This window comes from Elgaria multicarinata, chromosome 3 (genome assembly GCF_023053635.1).
Source record: "Elgaria multicarinata webbii isolate HBS135686 ecotype San Diego chromosome 3, rElgMul1.1.pri, whole genome shotgun sequence".
Lineage (NCBI taxonomy): Eukaryota > Metazoa > Chordata > Lepidosauria > Squamata > Anguidae > Elgaria > Elgaria multicarinata.
The window spans coordinates 15,074,561-15,085,629 of NC_086173.1; the positions used below are offsets into that span (position 1 = coordinate 15,074,561).

Genomic DNA, 11,069 nt, shown 5'->3' on the forward strand with positions numbered 1-11,069 from the left:
AGTATCTGAGGCAAGCTGGGTGAAAAGCCCAAAGGTTTCCTCACCTGAAAAATATTGATGTAAAAATTAGACACCCACACCCAGTTTACACATGTACAGGATGAACACATGATCAAATAAACATGGCCTACTCCTGTCACGTCTGCTTTGGCCCTAAGGCTTTAAAGATTTCATAGTCACTACTTCCCACTTGTCAAATGTTTCTAGGTCAAACTTAGGGTGACCATATGAAAAGCAGGACAGGACTCCTGTATCTTTAACAGTTGTGCAGAAAGGGGAATTTTAGCAGGTATCATTTGTAGGCATGCAGCACCCTCTTCGGCCCAACAGTTAAAGCTGCAGGAGCTATACTAGAGACCAGATTAAAAGGAAGGCAGGGATACTGCAGCTTTAACTGTTGTGGTGAAGAGGGAATTTCACCAGGTGCTGCATGCCTACAAACGACACCTGCAGAAATTCCCTTTTCTATACAATTGTTAAAGATACAAGAGCCCTGTCCTCCTGTTCATATGGTCACCCTACCAAACTCCACACTCCAATTTTGCACAGGACTCAATCACAGCTCAAATGTTTCAATCAATAGGAAGACAGTTCTACAGAGAGGTACCTTATACTGCTCCACAAGGATGTCTCGAGCGGTGTTGTAGATGCAGGAGTGGAGGGCAGGTGAGTATAAGGCCAAGGTGTAGTCATAGTCAAAGCCATAGACTCCAATAGTGCTCAGTGAAATCTCATTGTTAGCATAGATAGTCGAAGGGTTCAGAAGATTGCAGACCCCCGGGGGAAGCAAATCTGGAGCAAGAAAGAGAGCCATGAGGAGACAAGCAATTACAACACACGGGCCAAACAGATGACTGCTCTATTCAAATTTATTTATTTATTTACTTATTACATTTTTATACCGCCCAATAGCCGAAGCTCTCTGGGTGGTTCACAAAAATTAAAACCATAATAAAACAACCAACAGTCTAAAAACACAAATACAAAATACAGTATAAAAAGCACAACCAGGATAAAATCACGCAGCAGGAATTGATATAAGATTAAAATACAGAGTTAGAACAGTAACATTTAAATTTATGTTAAAATTAAGTGTTAAAATACTGAGAGAATAAAAAGGTCTCCAGTTGGCGACAAAAGGAGTACAATGTAGGCACCAGGCGGACCTCTCTGGGGAGCTCATTCCACAGCGGAGAAGGCCCCGCTCCTAGTAGCCAGCTGCCTCATTTCTTTTGGCAGGTGGCTTCTGCACCAACACACACAGCAGAAGTGCTGAGGTGTAGAAGGAGGTAGCAGAAGTGGTTGAAAGGAATACAAGGCAATTTTCGTACTGGTTTCTCTATAAAGAAGAGCCAGTGAGGTGTAGTGGTTAGAGTGTTTGATTGGGAGCCGGACGATCCAGGTCTCCACAGAAGCTTCCTGGGTGACTTTGGGTCAGTCGCAGACTTTCAAGCCTAACCTACTTCACAGGGCTGTTGTTGTGAGGATAAATGGAGAGGAGAAGGATTATGTATGTCACATTGAGTTCCTTGGAGGAAAAAAGGAAGGCTATAAATGTTAATAAATAAATAAGAAATCAGGGGTTAGGAGGCATGTCAATTCCCTTTAAGGAAGGTTCTTTTCAGGCAAATCAGGACCTCTTTTTCCATCACCGAACAGTGAGAGGCTGGGACCTAGTCCTCACTGAGGTGGTAAACCTGTTTCTGGGTTGTACAACTTCAGATGGCAGCTTGGGGAGGTGAGGGCTCATGTAACTAAATGCTCCTCCCTTTTTAAAAAATATATCCTTGTGCATAGAAAACTAGGATGTCAGGGAGAAGGACTTGCAGCCTAGATTTCACCCTGTCACACTTGTGTTCTACATGGAGGGAGTGCTTCTGTATGGAGCCATCACCTGGATTATGAAGTGGTACAGCCCCCTCAATAAGAACTAGGGCCAAAAGGCCATAGCCCAACCTTCCCAACCTGGCGATCTTCAGATGTGTTTAACTGCAACTCCCATAATTCCCAGCCAAGCATGCCAGAATCACAGAGTAGGTACGTGGCAGACGGAATTACTTGACACACATTGTTCTCTGAAACAACAATAAACCAGCCAAGCAACTTGCCACAGAGGAAGACAAAAACCTCCAGGGTCTCTGGTTTACGTGACCTGAGGGAAAATCCGTTTCCCAGGCTGAAAAACTTGTCGTCAGTCAAGACCCAGTGACCCATCTAAAGAACGCCGAAAACATTTTGGCGGCAGAAGGGGTGGGAAATTCTGCCTCACATCCTGTCTGTTGTTTCAGTGATTTCTGAAACCCCCATCAGAACATTTGTATCCCATCCTTGTTCTAAGGAGCTGGGAGTGGAACTGACATAGAAGGCAGCCATTTCTCTCCTCACAACTAACCCCTGAAGTAATTTGGTGACTGGGTGATTAGCCTAAGACTCTTTAGGGTGACCATGTGAAAAGGAGGCCAGGGTTCCTGTATCTTTAACAGTTGTATAAAAAAGGGAATTTCAGCAGGTGTCATTGGTATGCCTGTAGCACCTGGGGAAATTCCCTCTTCATCACAACAGTTAAAGCTGCAGGAGCCCTACCTTCTTGACCAGATACAAAAGAGGGCAGGGCTCCTGCCACTTTAACTGTTGTGATGAAGAGAATTTCACCAGGTGCAGCATGCCTACAAATGACACCTGCTGAAATTCCCTTTTCTAACTGTTAAAGATACAGGGGCCCTGGCCTCCTTTCCACATGGTCACCCTATGCGTGCAGCACTGAAGGTTTTAAGACTGGAAAGCCCTATACCCATACAGCAGCCTTCCTGAACCTGGTGACCCCCAGATGTGTGGAACAATTCCTAGGACCCCCCGCCCCAGCCAGGCATGGGAGTTGTAGTCTAGTACACCTAGAGGGCACCAGGTTGGGGAAGACTGCTGTATAGCATCGAGGCTTTGGTGCTCCAAACATGAAGCATCTGTGCAACAGGACGGTCTGAACTTGTTGACCCTTTCAAGCACAAGCAAACACACTAATGCAGAATCTGCCTTATGCCAGGTGATGAGTCAGGGAATCCTGGAGCACGGAATACACGTTGCCCTCTGGTTTTCATTACCACCACCCCCATCCTTTATGCTTCAACTGGTTTGGCTGGAAAGAAAACACACTACTCAGGGGAAAAGAACCCATCACCCTGTAACTGGGGATGAGTAAGATCTCTGACAGTAACACACAGCAAAGCACAGAGGAAACCGCTGAGTCAGATGGTCTGGCGTGGTCAGCAAAAGACTGCAGCGGCTTGATGATGCCATGGCTCAAGGGGGAAGAAACTGGCAGCAACCAGGAAAGGAGCAAACTGTGCAGCTCTGTTATGCACAGCAGTGCGTGGTGGAGGGGAATGGCAGCTGGAAGGGAAGAGGAAGGGAGACGTGGCACCTTTTGTAGCATTTGGAAGCGAGAGAAGTAAATCATCAAGAGCAGGCGTTCATCCACTTTGCGCTTCCAAATCTTTATACAAAAAAATAAAAATAAAAAGCACATCCTTTTGCTCTGTATTCATTTGAAACTTCTACCACCACTATCTGGACAAACAAGGTTAGTTAGAATCTTAACTCTATACAGAACGGAAGAATTAAAAAGGGGGTGGGAAGGCAAAACAACCCCCCACCCACCCTTTTGTAAATCTTGTAGCTTCTATCAAGTCAAACCATATAGGGCAGTATTGTCTACCCTGACAAGCAGGTCCCCAGGGTTTCAGGGGACAAGCTGGAATGCGCCTGATGTGTGCATCAAGCACAACTCCCAGCTTTTTCTGGAGAGGTCAAGCATTGAGCCTCAGATTTCCTGCATGCAAAGGAAGCGCTCTCATATTGAGCATTGGTGGTGATTAGACCTACCACGTGGGCAGAACAATCCAACGGTGGAGGGAGACTCCATGGCAGATGAACCACCACTTCCTAGGCCCTGCCGGGCTTGCGTTGGCAAGGCAGAAGGTGGGGTGGCGGCGTTGGCGTTATTACATTTCCCCTCCCTTTGGGACCAATCGAAAATAAGTATACCAGAGCTTTCCTCTCATTTTGGGTTGCGCTGAGGGAACTGCTCTGGATCTGGAATGCTTCCTTTCTGCCCTCTTCACCATCTGACCATCTATGGTCGAATCCAAGGGAAGATTCCCCCTCTCTGCCCCTGGAGAAAGAGATCCACTATATCTTGTAGCCTCAGAGTTTGCCCTCCCAGGAATTATAGAGCTGCAATTCTATACCATTTTACCTAGGACTAAGCCCCATTGAACTCAGTGGGATTTGCTTTTGAGGAGTTACATGCTACAATCTATATGTGTGTGTGTGTGTGCGCACACACATTTAGTATTAGTAAATAAATATGATACCCATGGTGTAAAACAGGATTGGAATAGAGAATTGGAGTGTCCTATTTTGCCTATCAATGGATTGTTGCCCTAGCGTCTGTATCTGAAGCTTTATGGATCTTAGGGTACATCTTATTCAGCAATTTTTTGTTTGCTTCGGGTTTATTGGACTGCACAACACCTTTTTAATAAGAGTTGGTCTAACTTGCATAATTGTTGGAGATGTAATACACCTAATACTTCTTTAATTCATATGTTTTGGCAATGCCCAGTAGTTGCCTTTTTTGGGGAGGAGCTTATTATAAGGATAAACTTTGTACTGAAACAAGCTTTAATATGGAATGATATGCATGTCCGCAAATGGATTTTCAGAGCCCTTATGACAGCTAAAAGACTTATACTATCACGTTGGAAGGATAAATGCCCACCTCCTATAATGCAATGGACTAAGGAACAACACCATCAACAGGTATTATATAGGGGATAAGTACATGGATGTTTGGTCTGCTTTTCTTGAAACCTATGCATAACTCTCTTCCTTTTTTGGGAATGCTATATCTGATGAAAAATTTGATGATATTCCTAGGTATGTAATGTTTCTTTTCTTTTCTTTTTTATGCTTTCTTTTTTGTTTTGTTTTGTTAAGATTCACAATAAAAATGCAGGGGGGAAGGATTGTGCTATTAGTTGATTAATCAGTTGAATTAAAGAACTTCTGATCATTTAAAAAGATGCTCTCACCACCATTAACCGGCCACCAGATATTTAAAAAAAGATTAAGCCTGCAATCCTGAACTCAATGGGACTTACTTCTCAGTATACATGTATAGGATTGCCAATTATTTAATATACAAACATATACAATAAAAGAAACATGGAAAAAAGAATGCTTTTTCCAGATGGTCGCTGCCAGACATTTTGGGTGTATAATTTAAAAAAGCCTTTCCCAACCTGGTGCCCTCCAGATGTGTTGGATTACAACTCCTATCATCCGCAGCAACCACACAGATGCTGGCTGGGGATGACAGGAGTTGTAATCAAATATGCCTGGAAGGCGTCAGGTCAGGGAAGGCTGAAAACAAAGAGAGTATGCTTCCCCCCAACCCCATCCCAGAAGGGTTGTAGATTTGAATCAATTAAAAGTAATGTGGTTAATCAAGTGCCATTCTTTAAGAGGGTGCCAGTCTTAGTGGAAAATTACAGAGGAGCAGTCGTTGGCCCGCTGTATCAAGAACAAAGAGTCCTGTGGCACCTTGAAGATGAACAAATTCATGCCCAAATAATGCAGAGACTTGTGGCATCTTAAAGACTATTTATTATTATTATTATTATTATTATTATTATTATTATTTATATAGTATCGTCAGTGTACATGGTGCTGTACAGAGTAAAACTACAAGGGTGCAATCCTATGCATGTTTAGACGGAAAGAAGTCCTACAACTCCCAGCATCCTTCTGGCTGGGAATGCTGGGATTTGTAAGACTTTCTGTCTAAACCTGCAAAAGATTGTGCCTTAATTTTTTTTTATTGTGGCTATAGGTTTTTCGTGGACCGGAGCCCAAGTAATTAGAGGCAGGAAGTGTTGTTTTCAGCTGGCACACACACAAACACGTGGGGGGAAGCCATAATAGGTTAGCCTCTAATTTGCTATAAGGCTCTCTGTTGTTCCGTCTCTGGTGTTGATGTTGTTTGCTTCTTCCCACACTAGGGCTGCCTCAAGCCCTGCCCTAAAAACCAGACACAAAGCATGGTGCAGGTCTCTCCTTGCTGACGCCGCCACTAGCCACCAACCCCGCTCCAGCTGCCAGCACGTCCCTGCAAAACAGGGGGGTGGGGGCTACACACCCCTCTTGGATGCCAGGGGAAGGAATTAGGATTCCAGGGACAGCCTCTGTATTCCAATTACACGTGTGTGTGTGTGTGTGTGTGTGTGTGTGTGTGTGTGTGTGTAAAAGAAGCAATAGAAAGATGATCAAATTCATCACAACAGCAGAGATGACTTGGGTGACAAAAAATGTGATAGAATTAAATACCAGAAAATCCGATTATAGGGGGCGCCCCCCCCCCCAGAAGATGATGTTGGAGGAAAATAACCCCTAGAAGGTGTGTTGGATTACGGGGGAGGAGGAGGAGGAGGCGGCAGAGGAGGGCAAGAAGAAACCAGGGGGAACCCTCGGCGTGCAAGATCGCTCGCGTGTACACACCGAAAAAACTGCCCCCCGGGAATATGCCCCGGACAGCAGAGCCGGGGACCCGCCACAACAATTTGGGAAGAAGATCGGACTGAGGAGAGGACTCGCCCCTAAGGAAGATTCAACTTTAGGGGGGAACTCAAATGTTTCCCTGGCGGGGCGGGGGGGGGAGGAGGAGGTCCTTTTGGGGGCGGGGGAGAGAAGCAGAAAGTAGTTCTGCATGGCAATGAGCGCGGGGCGGGGGAAAAGGAGGGCAGGGAAGTCTTTGTGTCGCTGGAGCGGGGGAGCCCCACCGGCTTGGGACGCTCCCCAGTTTTCGAGAGCAGCATCCAGACCGAGGATACGGCCCCGACACAGATCCGATTCCACCCACCCCGGGAAGGGGGGTTCTGAAAAGCGCGAGACGCCAGCGGCTCACCGTGCACCAGCCGCTTCATCTCCCCATAGCGGGCCCAGAGAAAGCTCTTATTGTCCGGCCCAGGCACCGGAGCGCTGCTGGAAAAGGCTCGGGCGGCGGGATCTTCGTCCGCCGGAGTCGCTCCGGCCACTCGTCGGGCATGCGGCTTCCTGCTGCCGTAGGGCGGCCTGGGCTGGGGGGCTTGAGCGGCAGCCGCAGGAGCAGCAGCCCCGGGTACCTCCGCCCCGAAGCGGGTGCAGTAGGGGGCCGCCAGGCGCAGCAGCGACCCGGCCCGCGCAGCGGCAGCGGCCCCAGCCATGGCGCAAGAGGCGTCTGGCGAGCCACGCACTGCAGCAGCAGCAGAAGAAGAAAATACCAGTCAAGGGGACGGGCAGGGGGAGGTAGCTCCGCCCCGGCAGGGGGAGGGCCTGGCCTGGTGCCCCCGGCCCACTCAAGGGGCAGACTGGCGGAGCCCCTGCCCCCCTCCTCCTCCCCCCCCCGCATCGCTTCTTTTGCGGCCCATTCCTTGGACCGAAGCCCCCTCTCTTTCAATGGGATGCGTTACCTCCCCACAAACAAGCGCATTCTTGCTACATGGAAATACTAGGAAATGGGTTTCCTTGCGTTCACTGGGGCTCCCACTTCGGATCCTCTGCGTGCTTTCTTGGAAGCAATTTCCACCGAATTCAAGGGCGCTTCCTCCTAAAGGAGAAAGCCCTGCGCTACAATCCTGACCGTAAGCACACGTATTAGGAGTCTGTTCTATTTATTTATTTATTTATTTAATTTATTACACTTATATACCGCCCCCATAGCCAGAGCTCTCTGGGCGGTTTACAGAAATTCTAAAAATTGAGATAAAAACAAGTACACAAAATTTAAATTTTTAAAACACAGAACATACACACGTAAAGCATTAATAACCGTTAAATCCTATTGAACTCAGAGGGACTTGCTTCCATGTAAACGTCCTTCCAGAGTCTAGCCCTTTTGCGCTCAGTTCTTTAAGGGGTGTGGGGGGGAGCACGTGGCACCTCTTGTTCTTCCTCTGGACTCTGTTACCCCAGACTAAGCGCACCAACCAGTTCATTTTCTTCAAGATCCGTTCCGGTGCCACAAAACCTTCCCCAATCTTTTGTTCAGACTTCTACTTCTGGGGGCTGCAGCACAAATGTCACAGGACACACGGACAAAATTACCTTTGCAGGCCAGTCCTAATCATGTTTACTCCGAATTTAAGGCTTATTGATTTCAGATGAGTGTAGGATTGCAGATAATAAAAAAGGCATGCCATCCGGTTTTTTAAAAAACCTTATTCACTAATTGTGAGATTTGCAGGCTGATGAAACTTGTTGCTTGGAGAACAGTATCTGGAAAGAAGAAATCATTTTGGGGATACTAAACATGTGTTTGGAACCAATGGTAGGCCTAACACAGGGGTGGGAAAATGGTGGCCCTCTAGATGCTTGTTGGACTACAACTCCAATTACCCCCAGCCATTAACTATGTTGGATCGGGCTGATGGGAATTGGAGTCCACCAACATCTGGAGGGCCCAGGTTTCCCATCACTGGCATAGCAGTAACCATGAGGCTGAACCTCTGAGCTAGCCAGAGGCCCTCTTCTTCTCCAAGCTGGACTGTGCTGCTTGTCCGTACCTGAGTGCCAAAAGACACTCAGCACATTTTACTTTTCTAGTTATCTAAAATATTTTTCATCCTCCTTTTGGTCCAGTACTTCTCAAAGCAGCTCACAATCCAAACTAAAGCCAGATATAATAAAAGCCCACTTTATGCATGCGGAATTATACATATAGAATGGGCCTGCACCTGAGGTTATGCAGCGCTGCTAGTCCTCCTGACCCCAATGTCAATGGGTTAGGCTTTCCATTATGATGATGATGATGTTACTTTTTTCCTCAAAGGAACCCAAGGTGGCAGACATAATCCTCTTCTCCGTTTTATCCTCACAACCACCACCCTGTGAGATAGTTTGGACTGAGAGTTTGTGACTGGCCCAAAGCCACCCAGTGAGCTTCCATGGCCGAGAGGGGACTAGAAACCAGACCTCCAGACTCCCAGTCCAACACTGTAGCCACTACACCACACTGCCTGGAACCCTAGGCAATCAATCTTCCAAAACTAGTTTTACGCATGTGGGCTCAACACAGTCTTTGGAGGGGAGGGGCCAATGGCATTGTGCAATCTCAGGGGTGGGGCTAAACGGTGCCAAAAGGGTTAAATGAAGAGTGTAACTGGTTACCTGTGCTGTGGTTTTAAGCCTCAATGCTGTATTAACTAGCTCTACCTCTGCTGCTGCCAGTGGCAGAGGCGTATGCGGTATATATAAGAACATGGCCATCTTCTTGGATCAAAACAAGGTCCACCCATTATCTTTGACAGCAACGAGCCAGTTACCTCTGAGAAGTGGTTTCCCCCATTGCATGCCCCATAGCATCTCAGTCCTCACTGGAAAGTTTTTTGGGGGGGGGCGGTTTCCTGCCTCTTAAAGGATTTTTTTCCTAAAGATTTTTTTTTTTTTGGTACTTCTGCAAACCGTAGGATTCTCCCAAGCCTCTTGTGCACGGATGGCAACATTTTGGCTACATAAGCAACAGCACTTGCACCTGAAAATTAGAAACAGAGTAAGCCTCTATCCTGCCCTTCTTAAATTATCTTTTTTTAGCCTAGAAGCACCACCTTTTCTCACAGGGAAGGTGCTCCAAGTCTTTCATAATCTGAATTGCTTTTCCCCCCTGTACCTTTCCCAGTTCTATATCCTAGTTGGTGCCCTAAACTGAAAGTTATTTGAGTAGGACAAAAGGCACACAAGAAGTTGTTCCAATTCCATACTCAAGAAGTACACTCAAAGAAGTGAGACTGTGGCTAAATCAGCCTTCCCAAACTTGCCACCTTCCAGATGTTTGGAACTACATCCCCTATCATCCCCAACCATTAAGCCATACTGCTTGGGGCCGATGGGAGTTGTAGTGAAAAATATAGAGGGGACCAGGTTGGGGGAAGGCTGACCTAGGTACATTTCTCATATATTTACTATTTCCAACAGGGAAAAACAGTCATGAGAGGCAGATACAGATACAACCCATAGCAGGGTTTGACTCTCTCCATATCCCTCCCACAAGCTCTTAATTTTATTTATTTGTGGCATTTGCATACTGCTGAATAAAGTAATTTTTGTAAACCGCCCAGAGAGCTTCAGCTATTGGGCGGTACAAAAATGCAATAAATAAATAAAATCCCTCAGTGGTTCACAGTATTAAAAGAGTTAGATGCAATATTAAAAGCACAACCTTAAGACAACTACAATGAAACTATGTAAGGAGCAACAAAACAGAGTGGCATGATTAGTTTACGTTATAGCCTAAGGAAAGCCTCTGTGAAAAGGTGCACTTTTAGGAGGTGTTTGGAAGATTTTGCTGCCTCCCGAACTGCACGGGGGAGGGTGCCACTACAGAGAAGGCCCGTCTTCAAGGTTCTTCATGGTGACATTCCTTCCATTTTGGAGTGACTGTGAAAGTGCTATTTGGCACCCCAATCCCACCGGGTTAACTTGAAGGTGCAGCTCTCATGCAAACCAGCTTGCGTCTCGTAGGTGGCATTAAACTTTCTACAGCTCTTACTCAACTGATAGCATCTCATTAGGCAAGAAGTACCGCAGTACGATGACACTCTCTCCCTGCACCAAGCACAACTTTCTCCTGCCTGCCGACAGTGGACGTGCTGGGCGCTATCTTTCTGCAGCAGCTGGTGCTATCCCACAGTAGTCACAAAAGCGTTGTACGTTGCAGCAAGGATCACCCACCTCAGGCCTGAAACGCTTGCTAAAGAGTTTTGCAAAATGCCAAGCAGGCCTGGAAGGTAACCGGAAACTGTCTTTACAGCAATTATAGCATACAGATCAGCACGAAAACTTGTTCCACAGTGTAATATTGGGCCTTCTCTCCCATGACTGCATAATTAGGGATGAGGGACACTCTGTTAAGGATCACCCTCCCCGTTGGGAGGGAGCATGCTCTTTAAGTTTACCTACTACGGATGAATAGCTGTCGAAGGTGTTGGAGATGGCAAAACTAATAATCAGAGAAAAGTCAACATTTAGGTTTATAACCG

General features: G+C 46.6%; 1 protein-coding gene across 1 annotated transcript in view; it reads right to left on the minus strand.

Moving 5' to 3' along the window:
• Positions 1–7,310, minus strand: part of LOC134394160 (5'-nucleotidase domain-containing protein 2-like) — a 31,370-nt gene extending 24,060 nt beyond the window's left edge. Inside the window, exons 1-2 of the mRNA XM_063119362.1 lie at positions 6,962–7,310; positions 608–792 (exon numbers count right to left, since the gene is read on the minus strand). Of these exons, the coding sequence (XP_062975432.1) occupies positions 608–792; positions 6,962–7,259 (483 nt within the window). The 5' untranslated portion in view covers positions 7,260–7,310. The remainder of the gene's footprint in view (positions 1–607; positions 793–6,961) is intronic.
• Between the last annotated feature and the right edge of the window lie 3,759 nt (positions 7,311–11,069).